General features: G+C 40.5%; 1 protein-coding gene across 1 annotated transcript in view; it reads right to left on the reverse strand.

Moving 5' to 3' along the window:
- The window catches only part of MEGF10 (multiple EGF like domains 10), a 114,367-nt gene that overhangs the window by 76,715 nt on the left and 15,721 nt on the right, over positions 1-21,931 (reverse strand). Inside the window, exons 2-4 of the mRNA XM_083702223.1 lie at positions 8,907-9,040; positions 5,658-5,759; positions 4,336-4,436 (exon numbers count right to left, since the gene is read on the reverse strand). Coding sequence (XP_083558349.1) covers positions 4,336-4,436; positions 5,658-5,759; positions 8,907-9,022 — 319 coding nt within the window. The 5' untranslated portion in view covers positions 9,023-9,040. The remainder of the gene's footprint in view (positions 1-4,335; positions 4,437-5,657; positions 5,760-8,906; positions 9,041-21,931) is intronic.

Raw genomic sequence — 21,931 nt, forward strand, 5'->3', positions numbered from 1 at the left:
TCCCTTCTCAAAGGAGAACATGTCAATAATATCAATTCCTTAATGCTAAAAGTGTGCAGAAATTAATTTATTTGCAGATTATATTTTCTTCTGCAGGTAACAATGGCTTTAGACGTGCATTTGTATAGACAGCATGTTTCTGTTTTGCTGATACTACTGGGTTATGCTGGTTAGTTTGTCATTTGAACTGAAAACCAAAATCCTAATACCTACTTAAGGGGGCCTATATGAGAGGGGGAAAGTGTGGAACTGGTATCTCCTATAGAATACTGACTGAATTACAGTGGTACCTTGGTTCTCAAATGCCTTGGTTCTCAAACGCCTTGGTTCCCAAACTCCAAAAACCCTGAAGTAAGTGTTCTGGTTTTCAAACGTTTTTCAGAAGTCGAACATCCGATGCGGTTGTCCACTATTGTTTCCAGGGCGCCTGCACCAATCAGAAGCTGCGCCTTGGTTTTCGAACATTTCAGAAGTCAAACAGACTTCCGGAACGGATTAAGTTTTGCGCTTTTGTTTTTGCTATTTATTTTGGGGTTTTTGTTTTAGTGGCTTTTTCAGTTAATTTGTTTTTGTGACTGTGTGGAACCCAGTTCAGCTACTGATTGACTGTGTGACTGAGGAAACTGATAAAAGCCCCCCATCCAAATAATGACTATCATCAGTGCAGGTAAGAAAAAAATATTTTTAATGTTTATCATCTACAATACTGTCCTATTTATTTTATAGCACAGTACACGGCGTTTCCGTGCGCTGCTCTGGTTCCCCAGAAGCGGCTTAGTCATGCTGGCCACATGACCTGGAAGCTGTCTGCGGACAAATACCAGCTCCCTTGGCTTATAGAGCGAGATGAGCACACAACCCCAGAGTCATCCGCAACTGGACCTAACAGTCAGGGGTACCGTTACCTTTACCTTTACCTTTACCTTTACAATGATTCTTGCTTTCATTTTATGGATCAATGGTCTCGTTAGATAGTAAAATTCATGTTAAATTGCTGTTTTAGGGGTTGTTTTTAAAAGTCTGGAACGGATTAATCAATTTTGCATTACTTTCTATGGGAAAGAGCACCTTGGTTTTGGAACACTTTGGTTTTGGAACGGACTTCCGGAACAGATTAAGTTTGAGAACCAAGGTACCACTGTATAAGAAGAATAAAAGGCAGCAGTAGTAGGGCAGTGGTTTCAACCAGTTGCCCTTTAGTTAGTTTCTAGTTGAAAGGATATTTGAGCCAAATATAATCATTTGAAACATCCACAAGTTGCAATTTTCTTCAATACCAGCTATTGCCAGTGAAAACAAAATAAACCACTCTGTTTTATTTACAAGACCAACATGAAAAGTTGGCACTAGAAAAAAGGAAACAAACAATAAATGTTCTTATCTATGTGTTCATTCTATATGTTTTCTGCTTCTTTTGCTACTATCAGTGCACATGGGCAAATACAGCTGGAGAAAGTTTATTCCCCAGGGAAGCTCATTATCCAAATCAAGTATGAGCAGTGAGATGACAACATTTGGAGTCATCTCAGTCCATCCCAGAGAGTAGGACAGAAAGACAAGCCAGAAGCCAGCAACAAAAGTCCCATGTGCACCCAGGAAAGAAAGTGAGTTTTGTTTTATTTTTTGAAATGGCAAGCGGATGGAAGCATCAGGGAGGATGGACCTTGAGAATAATCCCTTTATTGTCATGTCACTCTCAAGGCCAGTGTTCATGGAATCTCAGACATTCATCTCCATCCCTTCCTCTGCAGGAAGAGACCACATTTTTGTTCCCTTTTGCCTGAGAAAGCCACTGTCCACTTTTAATCTTGTACACAAGGATCTTCCTGGCTGACTGACAGCTGAAGAAATAATCAGTGGCTCTTCTAATCCTGGCACCAGAGATGCTAGACAGGAACTTACAACTGCCAACTGGAGCTGTCGGTCGAAGAGTTATGCATCCATCAGCATTGGCACTTACAACGAAAAGGAATTCAGAGAGGGTGAATTAAAATACAGCCTTTTCAATTACTATCAAATCTTCTTGTTGAAGTCAAGACAAACGGACGTGCAAGCCCCTAGGACACCTGCACAAGAAGGTCTACTATAGACTGAAGTTTGGATTAATGTAGCAGGAACCAATTGGTGTCACTCCATCAGGCACAACGCTTTTTGGGCTCCATAAAGAAATGATCCTACAGCTATATGAAAGCATACTGATAACTCCAACACAATAATGTTAGACCTGTTTTTCTGTCTCCTTTTCTGTTTTCACTTAAGAATCTCAACTATGTGCTGAGAATCTTTTTTTAAAAGAATGTTGTAGTTAAATACATACTAAGGCTACAATCCTATAAAGACTTAATTGTAGCAAGCCTCTTTAGAACTGAACATTTATATGATTACTAGCTTTAAAAAAAGTATACGAAACTAAATGAATTCTAGAATTACTTTCAAAGATGGGAAGCACTGACGATTAAGTGCTCTGTGATAATTCCTTTGCTACCTGAGGACAAACAACTGCTGTCATCCAGTATATAATCCAAACAGTACATTTTATCTGAATTCTATTAGGTATTAGCAGTTGTAATTGAATCCATAATTAACACATACTTTTCAGCTCTGCAAAGTTGTTATTCTTTTTAGATATTAGAGCCTGTACTGCAATGATACACTACATTAGCCCTTAAACCAAAGAAGATATTGGACATGAAAAATAGAAAATTTTGACAATACAACACTTCTCTCTCCAAGGCTCCATCAGGGTTCACACATGAGCTTCATTTTCTCTTACATGTTAGAGGCAACTCCAAACATGCAAATCACATTACTTTGTGTGCACTGGTGCTCTCAGACATGGAAAAGTCTGCCTGAAGAGGTTATTTGTGTGAAAGATATAGACTATTCTGCTAAGACAGAGGTCAACCTGCTTACCAGATATTAATGTGCAACTACTGAAAGCCCACTTCTTATTATCTGGCCATTATTGGAATCATCTGAAAAATAAATATTTGGAATTGCCAGCTGCCCTTGAGGGGCAATAAAGTGAGAAGGGGAAAGATTGTCATTTACAAGAAACAATTGGAAAGCAATGGAGGCTGAGGGCATTTAGCAGAACCACACAAATATCAGTACTGCGACTACTATCTATTCAATTTCTTACCTGCCCTTTATCCTACAGTCCCAAGGCAGGTTCAACAATTTGAAATCAAATTTTAAAAACAGTTTAAAACAAATTATAATCATAGTAATAGGGTGGGTCCTGAAGAAGTATATCTCACGTATCGAATGCCAGGGCAAAGTGGTCCATCTTTAAAATACAATGGAAACTTTACAATGAAGGTGCCAGGCATAGCTATGTGGGAAGGGAATTCTGCCATCTAGTAGCTGCCACAGAAAATGCCCTCTCCCAAGCCACACAAACACTGAACTTATTAGAGCAGTGGAGCTACCAAGATGGCTCCCTCAAGATGGGACGGGGGTGGCGCTGTGGTCTAAACCACTGAGTCTCTTGGGCTTGCCGATCAGCAGGTTGGCAGTTCAAATTCCCGCAATGGGGTGAGCTCCCATTGCTCTGTCCCAGCTCCTGCCAACCTAGCAGTTCAAATGCATGCCAGTGCAAGTAGATAAATAGGTACCGCTGTAGCGGGAAGGGAAACAACATTTCCATACACTCTGGTTTCTGTCACGGAGTCCCATTGTGCCAGAAACAGTTCAGTCATGACCCAGAAAGCTGTCTGTGGACCAATGCCGGCTCCCTCAGCCTGAAAGCGAGATGAGCACCGTACCCCATAGTCGCCTTTGACTGGACCTAACCGTCCAGGGGTCCTTTACCTTTTTTACCTCCCTCTGCTGATCTGTACCCTGAGAATATATGTAGGGAAGGAGGTGTTTCTCTTCCATATACTTGGGGCGTAAGTCGTTTAAGGACTTTGAACACTAATGTGAGTGTATTGAATTGGGCTTGGAAACAAACTGCTAACTGACTAAGAGCCTCTGTTAGTGTCAGCAGTCAATGCCACAGATTGATAGACAGTCAGCAACTTCTCACTTGCACAGTGCCAAATGAAGAAAGACCCTGACTCTACCCTTGCCTCCCGTCAGGTACTGTGTGCTTTCCCCTCAATTGCCCCACAGTGGATGTCAAGATACTCATCAGCAAATCACCAAACCAGCCTCACATTTCTTTAAAGAAGCATTTGAGTTCTCAGGCAATGGTCATTTGGACTCGTTCTCAGAGATCAGATAGTCATGGGAAACACTAATACACTTCTCCAAGAGTTGCATGCATAGAACTGAAATCTTGATTACTTAAGCAAATTTTAACGTGATAGTAGCAAAAATCAGTTTACTTACGGATACACATTTCTCTGCTTTCATAAAATCCAGGGCAACACTGAGATTTCCGCCTGTACATAGTTTTTTCTCCATGCCTATAGGCAGTACGGTAACTGATTCTATTAAAACACATGAAAGCAAAATTTGTTAACAAGTACATGAATATAACCAACTATGGATAGTTAGGAATATTGCTGACCTATAAATCAACCCTCCTTTTCCTTTGTTAATTAAGTATTCCTCTCACTAATTCTATATTGGACTGTTCAACTATTTCAAAAAATATCTTAAGAATAATTATTAGAACTCAAGCCAGCAATGCATCCTTCATATGTGGGAAACTGGATTGATCAGACATAACCAATCTACCCCAGAGGTAGTCAATACCCTCCAGATGTTGTTGGACTCCATCTCCCACAAGACTCCATCATCATGGCCAATGGTTTAGGATGATGAGAGCTGCAATCCAACATCATCTGGAGAACACCACATTCGCTACCCCTTGGGATAGATTTGAGTGTCTAGCACAGGGTTAAAACAGCAGAATTTGTGTACTTATACCCACTGATTTAATTGAGCTGAACTCGAAGAGGAATTTATTTATTTCAGAATTTAGTGACTGCTCTACATTCAAGGAATACCTGAGTGGTGTAGAGAAAGAAAGAAAAACCATTTATCCTATCGTTATTAAGAACAGATATAAAATACAGTAATTTGGGGAGGCTTGGCAGAAAATGAAGTGATAATTCCAGGGAACGGGGGCCACCATGAGAAAAACACATGCCAGAGTCACAGAATACGTTACTGCAGTGGCTCATGGCACCATCAGTACAAGCATTAAATCTGAAGTGGCCTCATTTCTCTACTGTTCAAGAAGCATTGAAAATGACCACCTTCTATGGTTATATCCCGTATAACAATATCCATCAAAATATATGGCAGGCATGCTACAGAACTGCTTGATCAATTCCTATTTTCAGATAGTAAAAACTGAATAAGCCACTGCATCAACATTACAAGTCTCTCTGTAATTCTCTAACGCAAGGGAACATATTTTCACACTAGTGCCTCACACAATCTTCCACAGCCCAATAATCCTTTGTAACATACAGTGATCACGTGAGAGGATTATTCACCTCATAGTCTTACTTTGGATAACTTATAGCCAGAAGCACACACATGCCAGCATGCAAACTATGGTTGCACTCATACGATCTCATTTGTGCTTGATATAAATTATTCTAGACTCTTTTTAACGTGAAACAATCTTTAATCACCTACAAAGGATTATTCTAGCAAAGCAATATAAGAACATAGTTTATTGTTTATAAGCGAATCACCTGTGTCGTGTGCATTTAAACCAGTTCAGAATGTCTGTGCAGCTGGTATAGTAAATTTGATCGAAAGGGTGTGGGTAGGATTCTTGGACTGTAACAGAATAGCTGCACAGAAACAAAACAAAAATATTAAGTATGTACACTACTAGAACAATCGTTGTGAAATAAAGTATAATTATGAAGGAAACAAATATATAGGTTTACCAACATTTCAGAGATATTATCTGTGCAAGTGAACACTCACCATGTTTCAGACAAAATGAATCAATTAGTCTTTAAGTTGTTCTACATCAAATACTATCTGCTTACTATAGTTACATCTTTGATAGCAGAAAAGTATTGTAAACTATGATGAGCAGCAAACTTTTTTCTTTGGTGCAGACCTGAGTGCATATATTCATCTAATGTTTTGTCGCAGCCCAGAAAGTAAGTGCCTGTTTTCAGCCAGCATCTACTAAAGGAGTTTTCCACTTTTTAAGGCAATGTTTTCTTCCACCTTCTACCATTTGTGTTCAGAGGTGTCCCACAGATAAAGGAGGGCAACACAGCAAACATTATAAATGGATTGTGAACCAGAATGCTTTTCTGCACTATTGTTGATAGTTAACTGTCAGAGCTGCCCGAGGTCCCAGCTCACAAAGGACCAACGCCAGCTCGTTGTTATATACAAAAGTCTTTATTGAAGTTCAGTTTCGATTTCAAAGCTGCGGCGCGCAGCTCTATGTCTCAAACTCTAGACCGCTGAAGCTCCGTCTGAATCTCCTCCCCCCTGACACCAGTTTAAGACTCTAGCCTTGCTCCACCTCTTTCTTTGCTCTTTTCTCCTCTGGGCCCGCCTGTCCGCTGGGGTCTCGCCCTTTCTAGACTCTTCTGACGCTGAGTCCCCTGAGTCTTCCCCCTCCCTCCGGCGGGCTTTAGGACCTGGTTCCCAATCCGGGTTTCCTGCTGTGCCGCGCGCCTGTACATTCGAACTTGGCGCACGCGCCCAGCCGGCAACCTTCCTCCTGACCGTTACACTGCTCCTGTCACTGCTCCCCCCTTCGGAGGGGCTAGCTGGACCTGACTTCCCCTCCATTCCCTCACTCTGTGATAGAGGCGTGGCCAGCCCTGATTCATCTTCTCTCCCTGCTGGAGGAGAAGCTGGCCCTGATACATGGGACTCTTCCCCCCCACTACGCTCTGGTGGAGGAGCTGGTCCTGATCTCCCGCTGCTGCTTTGGGAGTCCCCGCTGACCCCTTGCTTCTGGTGTGTGTCCCCTGGGACCCCCCTTGCCCTGGCCATCGGCGCCCCCCTCTGGGAATCTTCTGATTCGCTGGAGAAGCTCATGGAATCTCTCGGGCCACTTTCATACTCCCCTACGCTGCCCTCCGATTCTTCCCCTTCGCTCTCCATTTCCTCTCTCCCCTGTGCCTCTGCTCCTGAGCCCCTGACATTAACATTTTAATAAAATTTCCATTAATATAGCAGATGTGGTGCTACAGTTGGATGATCCATACAAATATTCTTACTGTGAAAATGATGACCACAAAATGTGGGGAAATGTGATTTGCACCTAGAAAAGCAATCTCGACACTTAGATTTGAATACGTGAGAATTGAAATCCTGCTTCCTTAATTCCAAATCTATAGCAGATTCAGTATGTGGAGCTCATCTGAAGAAACTTGTTTTTTTTTAAAAAAAAATAAGTGAATGAATACCCCTCAAAAAGATATATGAAAAGTCTAAATACAGTAACAGTGTAAAGGTATATAGGTATAAAGGTAAACAGTATAAATACAGTATAAAGGTTCCTTGGCGAACACCTACATGAATTACATAGGCCAGCTGTTTCTGTTTATCACTGCCAAAGAAAAAAGTGTAATTTCACTAAGGTGTCTCATGCTCCTATGCTAACCTACTATAAAATAAGTCCCAGTGAGTTTCATAGGACTGTACACACCGGTGTGCTGCATACGCCTGGTGTTCTGCTCATTCTTAATTCACTTAGAGGCTAGTATCTCATTCCTTTCCCCTACATTCGCAATTTAGTTGGAATTATCCTATAGGATTGCCAAAGATTCAAGCAGCAACAAGTAATTTGTTGACTACCATCTATTCCAGTGCAACTGCTAGTGGTATGGTAACTTTCCAGATGGTGGTTTATATGTTCTTCCCTCTTGCCACACCCCTGAATATTGGAAGAAGAATGAAAGAATACTATATTTAGAAATACTAGTTTTAGGGGCAAGATTCAGACTTTGTTATGCTTAGAGAAGACCTTCTGAAATCTATGAGACTTAAGTTTAGGCAAACTTACGGTAAATCCCATTGATTTCAGTAGGTCTACTCTAAGCACAACTAACACTAGATCCAACAACATGCAATCAATGCTTCAGATGTTTACATGAAAAGACGCAAAAAATTAAAGGCTACAAAATGAGTAAAAACAGCATCTGAATTTGCTTTTGCAAGCTTGGTATGGTGCTAAATGTGCACCCACAGCCCTTCATCTCTTTGTATGCATGAGAACTCCAGTGGATATGCTGTGCTCCTCTTGTATATGTAATTCCTTCATTCATTTAAGCAAAGGAGACAGATCTGTGCACACATCCCTTTGTATGCACAGAGCTGCCAGTGGAAGACACACTGCACTGAAATTATAGCTGTATTTTCCTCCCATGTGAAAATAATTAAACCAACAAGTTTTAAGGTAGATTAAAAAGCTTCATAATTACACCTGGATGGCTTCCAATTGGGCTAATTTGAATATGCACATTCTCCCACAGAGTTAATTGGATTAAAGGTATCCATTTATAGTGTGTCTGGTATTTATACAGTGGTACCTTGGGTTATGAACTTAATTCATTCCAGAGGTCCATTCTTAACCCGAAACCGTTCTTAACCTGAGGCATGCTTTCGCTAATGGGGCCTCCTGCTGCCACAGCGTTGCTGGTGCGTGATTTCCATTCTCACCCTGGGGCAAAGTTCTCAACCCAAGGTACTACTTCCGGGTTAGTGGAATTTGTAACCCAAAGTGTTTGTAATCCAAGGTACCACTGTTATGGTTTTTATTTCCCATTCCAGGCATGGATATATTTTAAAGTAGTGTGTGTGTTTGTTTGTGTGTGTGTGTGTGTGTGTGTGTGTGTGTCTCAGTGATGCATTTTTTCTATATAGCTGCTTTGGGATATAGAGCACAGATCCGTTTTCATACATGCAGTATGCACTTTAAATAAACATAAACTACAAGCAAAATAGCTCTTAAATGTTACCTCTCCCAGTGGCTACAGACATTTGGATCCTCAAGATTTAGGGATAAAGTTGTGGTCACCCAGTGGTACAAAAGTATGAGAGGGAAGTGAACAAACCAGTCCAAATAAAGAACCATCTTTTTCACAGAATAGCCCTGTGTGAAAAAAGAAAACAATTGCTAATATTACTGTTAGGAACTTGTTACAACCAAGTCCAACTTTGCATTGATGGAGGATGAAGCAACCTGTTTCAGATGGGACTATAGGAGTGGATATATGAAAATAAGAGCTGGTGTCTGAATGGTGGAAAGCACAATAAACTTGGCACAGGTGTATCATTGTATAAGTGGAGAAGAACTCATACTTCCAGTGACATGAAGGAGTTGAGAATTGCACTTTAATATCTTCTTCAGCAAGGTAGGGGATGTTCGAGGATGCAGTTCGCGGATGCAACAGACTAGATCACACAGGTCACTTTTGTTTATTTAATATGCAGTGCAGTCATAGCACGCCTACTCAAAAGTAGGTCCGACTGAGTTAAGTGGCGCTTACTTCCAGCTTGTGAGCATAATTACTATTAATAATTAATTTAATTTAATTTGTATACTGCCCTATACCCACAGGTCTCAGGGCAGTTCACAACATTAAATCACACTATAAGAACACAGAATACGTAACAAAAACAACCCAATTACCCACCACCTTCCACAACGCATTTTAAAAGGTCATTGGATGTCAATCAGCCAAAGGCCTGGTTAAAGAGGAATGTTTTCGCTTGACACCTAAAGGTGTATAATGAAGATGCCAGCAGATTCGCAGATTCTCCCTGGGGAGAGCATTCCACAAATGGAGAACCACTACAGAAAAGATACATTGCCACCCTCTGGACTTATCATGGATAGGCACACAAAGAAGGGCCTCAGAAGATGTTCTCAGGGTCCAGGAAGGTTCATATGGAGAAAGGCAGTCCTTGAGGTATTGTGGTCCTGAGCTGTGTAAGTACATACCCTCCAACATTTATCTGAAGAAAATAGGCACGTCCTATTCCATAATAATAATTTTACTATTTATATCTGGCCCATCTGACTGGGTTGCCCCAGCCACTCTGGGAGGCTTCCAATATATAGAAAAATATAATAAAACATTAAACATTAAAAAACTTCCCTATACAGGGCTGCCTTTAGATGGCTTAAGGGTCGGATAACTCCATATCCTGCAACATTTCTCTGATGAAAATAGGGACATCCTACCATACCCTCAACATTTCTCCAATGAAATTAGGGACATCCTAAGGAAAAGCGGGACATTCTGGGATCAAATCATAAACCAGGACAGCTTCTCTAAATTCAGGGACGTCCCTAGAAAACAGGGACACTTAGAGGGTCTATAAGTACAGGACTGCAGCCTCAATCAACTTTCCACTGACTATTTATAAACAGGTTTCCTTCACTGCTCTAATTCTGCTTGTAGGGACATAATCAACAGAACTCATAGATGATTAACACAGCCCTTGGCAGAGCAGAGGGAGTGGGACAGTGAATGGCCTTTAAGATGCATTTGTTTCCAACAGGCCATAAAGGTAAAGGTAAAGGGACCCCTGACCATTAGGTCCAGTCGTGATCGACTTTGGGGTTGCGGCGCTCATCTCGCTTTATTGGCCGAGGGAGCCAGTGTACAGCTTCCGGGTCATGTGGCCAGCATGACTAAGCCGCTTCTGGCAAACCAGAGCAGCGCACGGAAACACCGTTTACCTTCCCGCCAGAGCGGTACCTATTTATCTACTTGTACTTTGACGTGCTTTCGAACTGCTAGGTTGGCAGGAGCTGGGACCGAGCAGCGGGAGCTCACCCTGTTGCGGGGATTCGAACCACCAACCTTCTGATCAGCAAGTCCTAGGTTCTGTGGTTTAGCCCACAGCACCACCCGCATCCCTCCAACAGGCCATAGATCACTGGTAAATATTTGCTTGTGCATAGGCTGTGACTCTGCTCTTAGAAGTTTATGTTTTATTGCACAAAACACCCGTGTAGTCACAGCAAGCAAGACTGCTGCCTAGGAACATAGAAAGCCACCTTAAAACAAGCCACACCACTGGTCCATCTAGCTCAGTATTGTCAACACTGACTAATAGCAGCTCTCTGGGATTTTAGACAGACAACATTCCTATCTAGAGATGCCAGGTACTGAAATGGGGATCTTCTGCATTCAAAGCAAACATTCTGCCGTTGAACTGCAAATATCCTGTGAGCAGCAATATCCATTCTAGATTTGCTTCCATTATCAGAGCACAACTGAGGAAAAACCAGCATAAGACTGGGCTGAGCTAAATTGCATTCATGGGTTTCTGCACTTCTCAGCTACACAAGCCCTTTGTTCTATGCATGTCAAGATTTGAAAGCTCCTTAAGTAGCATTAATACTGTGGTAGTCAATGAGCTATATTAACCAGGAATGAAAAGTTGTGCACTTGCAGTTTAATTTCCAATGAAGCAGTGATTTCCCTTATTAAAGCAGATTATGCAGGTAAATTGTATTTCCTTTTCTTAAAATGTCAATAAATTTCCTACTGAATGCCTCTAACAAAAAAGATTAATGTAAAAAAGACTCAACTATTTGCATGAACCCCCTAGTGTACAACTTGATTGCATCCTAGTTCTTTTGCTTAATTATTAAGGAAAATCAAAACAGAAAATCAGTACAACTGATTAGCATTGCTAAAGTGTTTATATTAGCAAAAAAATGTAGAAGATTTAACTCTATCTACAGTATGCAGAAATACATTTCTAAATGATACATTAATATAAAGGTCTCAAGGATTCCTCATAACTGGATGAACAACACTGACAACACAAACTATAAAGGGGTTGAAAGTTTCATATGTCAGTTATGTTGTTTATAAAGAACATTTTTAAAAAGATACCCAGTGACCACTTTTCAAGCCCCCAGATGGAAGATTACATAAGCGAGTGTCACAGTAGAAATGACACGTGAAGGTAAATACTGATACTTATTGGGAGCTTTGTCTGAGCTCCTGCCAACCTAGCAATTAAAAAGCATACCAGCACAAATAGATAAATAGGTATTGCTGCAGTGGGAAGGAAAATGGTGTTTCTGTGTGCTCTACCTTCCATCAGTGTTCAATTGTGCCTGAAGTGGTTTAGTCATGTGGGCCACATGACCTGGAAAAGTCTGCAGACAAACGGCAGCTCCCTCAGCCTGAAAGCGGAGATGAGCGCCACACCCCAGTCGAATTCGACTGGACTTAACCATCCAGGGGTCTTTCACTTTTACCTTATAAAAGGTATTGGGTAGAATCCAATGTTAGTCCTACTCAGAGTAGACCTATTGAAAATTAATAGACATGTCACCTGGCTCCATTAATTTCAATGAGTCTACTATGAGTAAAACTTAGTTAGAGACAAACTACTGACTATCCCACTATAACTGGTGGAAAGATAGCACTGTTTGAGATTATGAGAAATAGTTGCAGTAGTAAAAAAAAAAAATTCTTTAAAAAATGTGGCAGTGGTAGATAGTTACATAAAAGAGGACAGGATCTGAAATGAGATGGCACACTTGCATAATAATCAACCAAAAGGTAATGGTTAGGGGATGGTTTTTATTCAAGGATACTAGCTTGGCACACTCTTGCTAATCCCTTTCACTGAGGGATTTCCTAGTTTTCTTCGATTTGAATGAAACCTAGTGCAGATCTAACATGTCCAGTCCCATAAGCAGGATTGAGATATTGTGAGTGAACTGTGGGCTTTCACACTCTTTGCCTTCCTCTTAAATGTGAGTTTGCATTTTTTGAAATTCGTTTTTTTGAAAAGCATTGCATTTGCACCATTGTTAATATTAACCATGGTTAGCTTCAAACAAAAGTGCAATCAAGAATGTGAAGTGGATTTGTAAACACTAGTTAAAGTCCACCATTGTCCTAACTGTGGACAGGAACCCATGGGATTTGGCAGATGCCTGGGGGCGGCTTAGTCTGGCATGTGGCAGCTATCTGGATCCACGCAATATCAGAAAAGCAAAGAAATTACTGGTTTAGATTTTCCATTAGTATCCCTGGAAAATAAACCGTACAGTTAAAGAAACACCACATATTTCCATTGGGAAAGGAAATTATAGGACAGTAAAAACTTCTTTGGGCTGACCACTCCAGATCTCTTTCAAAATAAGAATCCCCCCCCCTCAAAAAAAAATTAGCAATGACAATTTATTCACATACAAGTCTACCTTTGTGATCACATATATACCTTTTTTAGCGTAATTTTAATATTTTCTTTGCTAATCATATATTGAAATGGTGCTCTGTTCTCAAAAGCACTTTGGAGAAGCTGAAATCCCAGTAGTGTGCTAAAGGACTTTATAAATGGGAGTGTGTTTCCATGATCCGCAGAGCCCAGCTATCATCTAAACAGCTGCACATCATATGACAGCTGCAAGAATAGCAGGTTTAAAGTTTTCATCCACTTAGAATGGTGATTATTCTGCTCACAGAGCAGCCTACAAAATGATCAGCACTAAACTGGTTTGGGGAAAAACAACAATGTGTTTGGGGTGGGCTATTACAGACCCACTAGAACAGAGGTAGTCAACCTGGCACCCTCCAGATGTTGTTGTACTACAACATCCATCATCCCTGGCTTTTGGCCAGGCTGGCTAAGGCTGATGCAAGTTGTAGCCCCACAATATACGCAAGGCACCTCACAGCTAGAACTGTATGAAATGGCATAAGCTGTTCTTCATACAGCTTTCTTTTTGTGCAATAAGGGTAGTGGAATTGTAAACAACTTTTACATCAGAATATTTAGCTGCTTGCTATGCAGTAACCACAGGTACTAAATACAAGAAAGGGAATGCAAGAATATGTGGACTAGCCCTGCTCCCTTTGTGTCACACACAAGCTGGCATCATGTTCCCTGTTTAATAATAATAATAATAGCCCACCCATCTGACTGGGTTGCCCTAGCCACTCTGGGTGACTTAACAGCAAAATATAAAAACACAGTGAGACATCAAACATAAAAAAACTTCCTGATACACGGCTGCCTTCAGATGTCTTCTAAAAGTTGTGTAGTTATTTATCTCCTTGACATCGGAAAGGAGGGTGTTCCACAGGGAGGGTGCCACTACCGAGAAGACCCTCTGCCTGGTGCCCTGTAACTTCACTTCTCGCAGTGAGGGAACCGCCAGAAGGCCTACAGAGCTGGACCTAAGTGTCTGGGCTGAACGATGGAGGTGGAGGCATTCCTTCAGGTACAGTGCTGAAGCTGTTTAGGGCTTTAAAGGTCAGCAGCAATACTTTGAATTGGGCTCGGAAACGTACTGGGAGCCAGTGTAGAATGCTCAGCATCATTCCCAAAGAAGGGTGGCCATGCAAGTTCAAAGCAAGACTACGCAAACACAGATATATGCACACACAGGGCTACCTCCACAGAGATGAAGATCCCGGTCAGTGTTCTCACCCTCATGGTGGGGAATCTCTAGCCCATAAGCCAAAAACGGCCTTCCAGGGTTCTCCCTCTGGCCCTCCAGTTTATGCGCCCTCTCCCCAGGCCAAACCCTTCATGGGTCCTTTTGCCTAGCTGGAATGAGTCCTTGAACTGTGATAATCACTCCAACCTGCTTGCCTAGATGGGAGGGATGCATGTCAAAGCATGTCTATAAACTCGTCTGGCTTTTGTATAGCTGCAATACTGTACAAATGCAGGAGTCACATCCATTTCTTTTCCCACCTTTGCTTCTGCCTCGCCCACATTCCCCACTGGAAAGTGGCCCTTGGAATGTTACCCTCCAAAGAATGTTGCCTTTGGGGCTGAAAAATGTTGCCCACACTTGATGTAGAGAACTCTATGTGCATACACCTGTACTTGCACAGGTATCCTCCAACTAAGGTAAAAAATGCAAAGACAGGGAACATGCCTAGGACACGCAGGTAAAGGTTAAAAAAAAGGTCAAGGCCCCCTGGACGGTTAGGTCCAGTCAAAGGCGACTATGAGGTTGCAACACTCATCTCGTTTTCAGGCCAAAGTAGCCAGTGTTTGTCCACAGACAGCTTTCCAGGTGATGTGGCCAGCATGACTAAATCACTTCTAGTGCAATGGGGCACCGTGGTGGTAACCAGAGAACACGGAAATGCCGTTTATCTTCCTGCAGCAGTGGTACCTATTTATCTACTTGCACTGGCGTGCTTTTGAACTGCTAGGTTAGCAGGAGCTGGAACAGAGCAATGAGAGCTCACCCTGTCGCGGAGATTCGAACCATCAACCTTCTGATTGGCAAGACCAAGAGGCTAAGTGGTTTAGATCACAGCGCCACCAGCATCCCTAGGACATGCATCAGCATCCAGAGGCATAACCAGCACCCCACATTATTGTACATCTACACCCCATCAAATAGTATTTTCAAGCCCATGGCAGGAGCTCTAAGCATGTGCAAATGTACTACAGACTGGTTCAGAACGTGCAGCAGCAGGCAGTGAGTTCACTAAATGCTCAGCGTCTATAGGACAGGACCAGTCCAACGATTATTGCCAACACTTTCATACATTCTGGTCCCACAGGTATTGAAACCTCACTATGGCTTTTGCTGTACACAATCTCTGCTCATAATGCATTCTTAGACAGTAAACAACGAACACAAGGCAGCAATGTGGGACTTTGGACATAAAAACAAAAATGTTATCTTTTGTTGACAGACAGAAACATTAATTAAAGCAACCAATGCTGACCTTATCAAAACTTGTATCTGACCCAATCTTGTCAGCAATGATTAGTCTCATGTTAACTTGTGGCTATGAATAAACTTGATTGCTTTTATCGATTCTGCTTGCAGTGTTAATAGATAACGGGCATTAAATGCAGCAGGAGCAGTGCACTAGGAAATCATTTTCACACATGTATATATTTTCGCATTCTGTCACATACCTTATAATCTGGCTCATGGCACAGAAAGCAGAGTATAAATTTGCAAGGCAAATCGTTAACTCATTGGGTATGGAGGACTGCCATAACCAGCATTAGCTCTTTACTGACGATCTCAAATAAAGGAAAATATACCTTAAGCATTTGATAAAGTTAATATAATGAAGAGTATTTTAAAGGCATAGAATGAAGGCTAAGGCATCAAATGTCAAAACTGTATTTTGAAAAAATGCAAGCTAACTTATCTATGAATATATAGAAAAGAGAGCTCAAAAAATAGTTTTAAAATAACAGTATACTTGAAGAGCCGTAGAGTAATATTCTTTATAAATGCAATAGAATCTTGTTTTTTAAAAAATGCTGGCCACAAATAATAGAAGACTGTGGTGCACATAAACAAAAACAGGTATTATATCAGAAAAGAAACAAAGACTAGTCCTTCTGTTTCTAGGCATTCCAAAAGAAGTTATGTTAAAAGTATTAGCAACTTTAGGAAATTTAGGGTATACATAACATTAAAGGTAAAAGGTAAAGGGACCCCTGACCATTAGGGGTTGTGGCGCTCATCTCGCTTTATTGGCCGAGGGAGCAGGCGTACAGCTTCCAGGTCATGTGGCCAGCATGACTAAGATACATAACATTAGAGACCTGCAATAAACATTTTATGAAAGAGCTAAAAGTTAATTACTGCTTGCAGAAACAAAACAAACCCTCAAAGTTTGAGCTTTTCAGAATATTTATTTGGATTATGTTTTACATCAGTTTCACATTAAAATTGGTTTGATGAATTCACCTAGGATAGAGCTTTCCAAACTTTTCATGTTGGTGACACACTTTTTAGACATGCATCATTTCACGACACAGTAATTCAGTTTTACTAGCAAACTGGGAGTTGAACTAACCCTTTTCCAGCTCTGGGAGGAGCGTGGGGAGCATTCGCACAACACACTGACTAATGTGTCATGACACAGTATTTGGAAAGCTTTGACCTAGGGATTTTCCCAAACAGTTCTTTTAACAGAACAGAGTTCATCCTCCTCAGAGATAGCATACCTTGTGCTTTTATTAAAAAAATTCAAAATAGACTCCACATATTCTCAAAGGGTATAGCCAGACCATTTTTTCCTTGCATGATCTATTACAGAAAGCCATGGAAGAAAGTGGCCCACCATACACCACATTTCATGATCCAGAGCCTACAAATGCAATAAAAGTATACAGAATGGGGATATGTCATCACTGCAGCATGTTCTGCCCTGCTGTACATACCTTTCCTCATTCCACAATGAGGAACCGATGAATGAATGAAATTACTTTTAAAACAGCATCTGATATTTGGCATTTGAAATAGAAAATAATGCTATATACACTAATTTAATAGTGGTAAACAAACCTATACATTATGCACAGAAAACACTTTGATAATTTCATACCAATTTGATATCAAAGTTCTCAATTGTTATTCATATCAATCTAACTTTTCTTAATGCTACTTTAAAAAAAGAAAAAAGATGCCCCATGTCATTAAACTCTCACATTCATTTCCTTTAATGTGAACAGAATCTGCTTTAGAGACAGCCTGCTTCATCATTAAAAGGATCCAACAAAGGCATTGCCTTAGAAACCCTAACAATCAAAGACTTTTTGTTGTAATTAATATTTTTTCCAAGATAAATCATCCTATTAAAATATGTAAATTGACTCTGGTTTCAGGTTATCTGAAACCTTCTGAAAGTGAATTTGGAAGCTAATTCCTTGCTGTGAGCAGTAATTTGAAGGGAAATGAATGATGAGTGTATTTTTATTAACATAAGCAAAAAAAAAAAAAAAGATTTCGGTCCTTTAACCATGTTCCTTATAGAGTACTTATTGAATTATTTAAATCTGACTGCACCCCCTTTTGAAACTGGATAGTACTGATAAAGGGTGCTTATCTGTCATTACAAAAATGGATTGTCATTGGTACCATTGTCTAAGGAAGCACCTAGGAGTTATACTGCATTCAATAATCCAAGTTTTACAGCTATTTCAATTCCATTTCTCCTAAAATAAAATCTGTGGCTATGGACTTAATGAGGCACTTTGTTAAAGTTATTCTCTATAGTAAAAATTAAGAGAAAAAGAGGGGGGGGAGAAAGTTCTACAGCTTAATTGCAACATGTGTTATGAAGCACTTTAAAGTGATTGACTGCAGAGAGAGGGTGTGAAGTGTGTGTGTGTGTGTGTGTCAAACTCTGTGCCAAAAAAGGCTTACATACTACATGAGCAGACTTTACATCCCAACTGGTATTAATGGTTTCTTTCACATTATATACTGTTAGTCATTGAAAGCTACCCAGATATTATGCATGGATTCTGTCATGAAAGACTTAAAAGACACTGATTGCTGGGTAGCTTTTTGTTGCCGATTACCCTAATTTACTACCTTCAGAAACCATCATTAATGGTCCCTATTACATCAAAGTACATTAAAGTTAAAATATATATAGGGTAGGAGCCAGATACATCTGTGGGATTTGAGAATATAATCACCCGGCAATGTTCCATTGATTTCAACTGGAGCACAAGCATACTTAATTTACAGTGGTACCTTGGTTCTCAAACGCCTTGGTTCTCAAACACCAAAAACCCAGAAGTGTTTTTCTGAAGCCGAACATCCAATGCGGCTGTCGGCTATTGTTTCCAGGGCACCTGCAGCAATCAGAAGCTGTGCCTTGGTTTTTGAACATTTCGGAAGTCAAACAGACTTCCAGAATGGATTAAGTTTGGCACTTTTGTTTTTGCTATTTATTTTGCATTTTTGATTTTGAGGCTTTTTCGGTTAATTTGTTTTTGTGACTGGGTGGAACCCTGTTCAGCTACTGACTGATTGACTGATTGTGTGACTGTGGAAATGGATAAAAGCCCCCCATCCAAACAATGACTATCATCAGTGCAGGTAAGAAAAAATAATAATTTTAATTTTAATCATCTACAATACTGTCATTTATTTTATAGTACAGTACATTGATTATTGCTTCAGTTTATGGATTATTGCTTCAGTCAATGGGCTCATTATTCAGTAAAGTTCATGTTAAATTGCTGTTTTAGGGGTTGTTTTCAAGAGTTTGAAACAGATTAATCCATTTTGCATTACTTTCTATGGGAAAGCGCGCCTTGGTTTTGGAACACTTTGATTTTGGAACAGACTTCTGGAATGGATTAAGTTTGAGAACCAAGGTACCACTGTATTTTGGACTGCATTCATAATATTCAGCTGCTGCTACAGAACAAGACAAATAAACCCAGACAAAAATATTGCTGGGGATGGGGGGATAAATTTCTTTTCTCTTAATGGCCTTTTCCTATATAACTTTTTGACCACATTGAGCATGATTCTTTAAAGCCTTGTATTCAAACCTTGTATTCTGCCTAACTGACAGAATACAGTTAGGAAACAGTTGTTATTTACAATATCTGTCTGGTGAAAAAAAAAAAAGATTAAGAGATCAAGTTTCCCTTGACTTCCAAACTAGTCGAGCCACAGCTGGTGCATCAGATTTTGAGCAACTGTTTCACATACACACAACAAGACTACTGTCTTTCCGTGGGGTTTGCTCAGGTCATCTGCATGTGGTGTGGATTAAAGTAGCAATAAAGCTCTATTATAAAAGTAGGCTAAACAGTGAATTTATACACCAAACTCCTGTGACACTGGTAAATTCTGTCATCTGACACTCTCTTCAGAGGGGTTTCCGTATCTTGCACACAGAGAAAGGTCTCTTTTAAGGACAATTGAAAACAGTCCAAAATCTGTGATTAATCCTGTGTACTCTCAGGCTGAATATAAATAATGCATAGGAAAGTTCAAGATAAATGTAATGTTATGTGGGAGAAAAAATGTTTTGAGAAGTACTACCTTCCAAATGTACCTTTCAATGGGCACAGTATCTTCAATTTACACACAGGCCTCTGTCATCCAATGAATTGTCCCTTAAAACTACTAAAGCTTAAACAAGTAAAGTACCAATCTGGCTAGCAAGATTACTTTTTTTGCATTTGTCAAAGCTTTGCTAGTGTGTACTGGGCCTTGGAAGCTTTTTTATTTCAGCATTGTGAGAAGGAGATGTGTATGGCAGGAGAGATGTGCAAATTTATGACATACAGCTGTGAAAATGTGCTTTGAGTTTAAAGGAAAATTCATATGCTGAGGTTCATATTTTAAAAGAATATCTTTGTTAAATAGGTGAAGCACGCCTCCATACTATGAACTTAGTGAACACACATTTCTTCCATTTGGTACACCTTTCAAATTAGCCCACCAAATATTGCTAGCCTGCTGGGAACTGATAGAGAAACAAAGAGCTCCATCCTTCTTGAAACAACCTGATGCATTTTTATGCTGAAAATGGGGAAAGTGTGTGTCCCTTCTACAGTGGCAAGCTTGGTTTCTATGCTAGCTGCAAAGTAGAATGGAGTATTCTGTCCCTCCTCCACCAGCTTACTCATTTGTCACCTATGGCTACCATGTTTGATTACAACATTGGAGTAGAAGACATTCGTCATAAGAGATTGCCATACCGTTCATGATGTGCTTCAACAGGGTTATTTTTTTCTCATGGTTTTCTGCGTATGTATGTACTGCAGTAACAGTTCAATGAGTGGAATTCATATCCTTACCTTAGTCTAATCTAGAATACCAAAACATCTGAGAGAAGGAGCCAATTAAGGCAGCGATTCTAAGCAATTTGTCCTTTAGACATCCTCCTGCAAAAAGGAAGAAGTTGGCAGCTGCCCAGATGAGCCACGGAGAGGAACCCCCTCCCTTTAGACCTTCTCTCATGAGTGAGGTGGGGGCAGTCCAGGTGATCTATGGAGGAACCCGCTATAGACTTCCTCCCAAGTAGAGGAAAGAGGTGGCAGCAGGTTGCCCAGGCAACCATGAAGTCCTACTTGGGAGTGAAGGATCAATTGGTGGCATCCGTAAAGTGGACAGTGGTGGCAGCAGAACAATTGCCGAGGACTGTTGTGACTGTTCCTCTGCAGATTGCCTGGGCTTCCTGCCACCAGCACTGCCTTCCAATGCTACTGCGAAGGCCTGGCAGCTCTCTGAAGGTTGTCATCAGTCAATAGTTTTCTGTGACCAAGCAAACTGCAGCATGGCGACACTCACATTTTGAGTGTGTAAATGTGTGTAAATGTTAAGGAATCTTTCATAGACTGTAGTCCTACTTATTTGAAAGTTAGTTCCATTGAACCAAATGCATCTTAATTCTGAGACAACACGCAAAGGATTGCACTATTAATATGTTATGCTGTATTTTCATTATTCTGCTTTGGACAGGGATCCCTAACATACTTCCTAGGAAGTAAATGCAGTGGGAAAGTGGGAATACTCCAGTCTCGCTCTATGGGAAGAAAAACAGTGCCAACTGCTTTGTTTTATCTGTATGCACCAACAATCTCTGCAACTATACGCCATAAATATAAATATGGCTGGATTTTATGCTCCTATAATAGCTATTAGATGTCTAAATGGCGTGGGTTTATATATTGCTGCCCATGCAGAATCTAATTCCACACATGCAGTATGACTTCATCTTTCTATTCTCCCCACTGCACCCCCTGTGGGCCTTCAAAATTTGCTCCAGAGGGCTGGGGGACCCTCTGGAACAGATTTTACAACCACACAAAGACTGCAGGAGGAAGAAGATAAATGCCTGTCTCCTGAGCAGAAATCTGCTTGCAGAACACTGGATTCCACCCAAAACTATTAAGTACTGTTCTATAAAAATAGAGCAATGGTGAAACTAGAAAACAACTATATTGAGTAATTTTCAAAAATAATTGCTCAGCTCTCCCATACTATCTTACAAACATTAAAAAGCCAGTTTTATGTGACTGTCATTTTTTAAAAAGTGATTATTTTAATGAAGGTGACTTATCTGCGGAAAAAAATTCAATAATTAAAATCCACTAAAGTCATTAATGATGTTCTGCAGCCCAAGAACACCCTTTAACAATAGTTCATGAAAAGCTCCCAGGCATCACTTTCAAAGTACTTCTCTAATAGAACACAACGCCTTTTACTCACCCCACCCGCCATGTCTGAATGACTCAGAAACAAGGGTGT

Source organism: Podarcis gaigeae (genome assembly GCF_964106915.1).
Source record: "Podarcis gaigeae genome assembly, chromosome: 11".
In the NCBI taxonomy this organism is placed as follows: Eukaryota; Metazoa; Chordata; class Lepidosauria; order Squamata; family Lacertidae; genus Podarcis; species Podarcis gaigeae.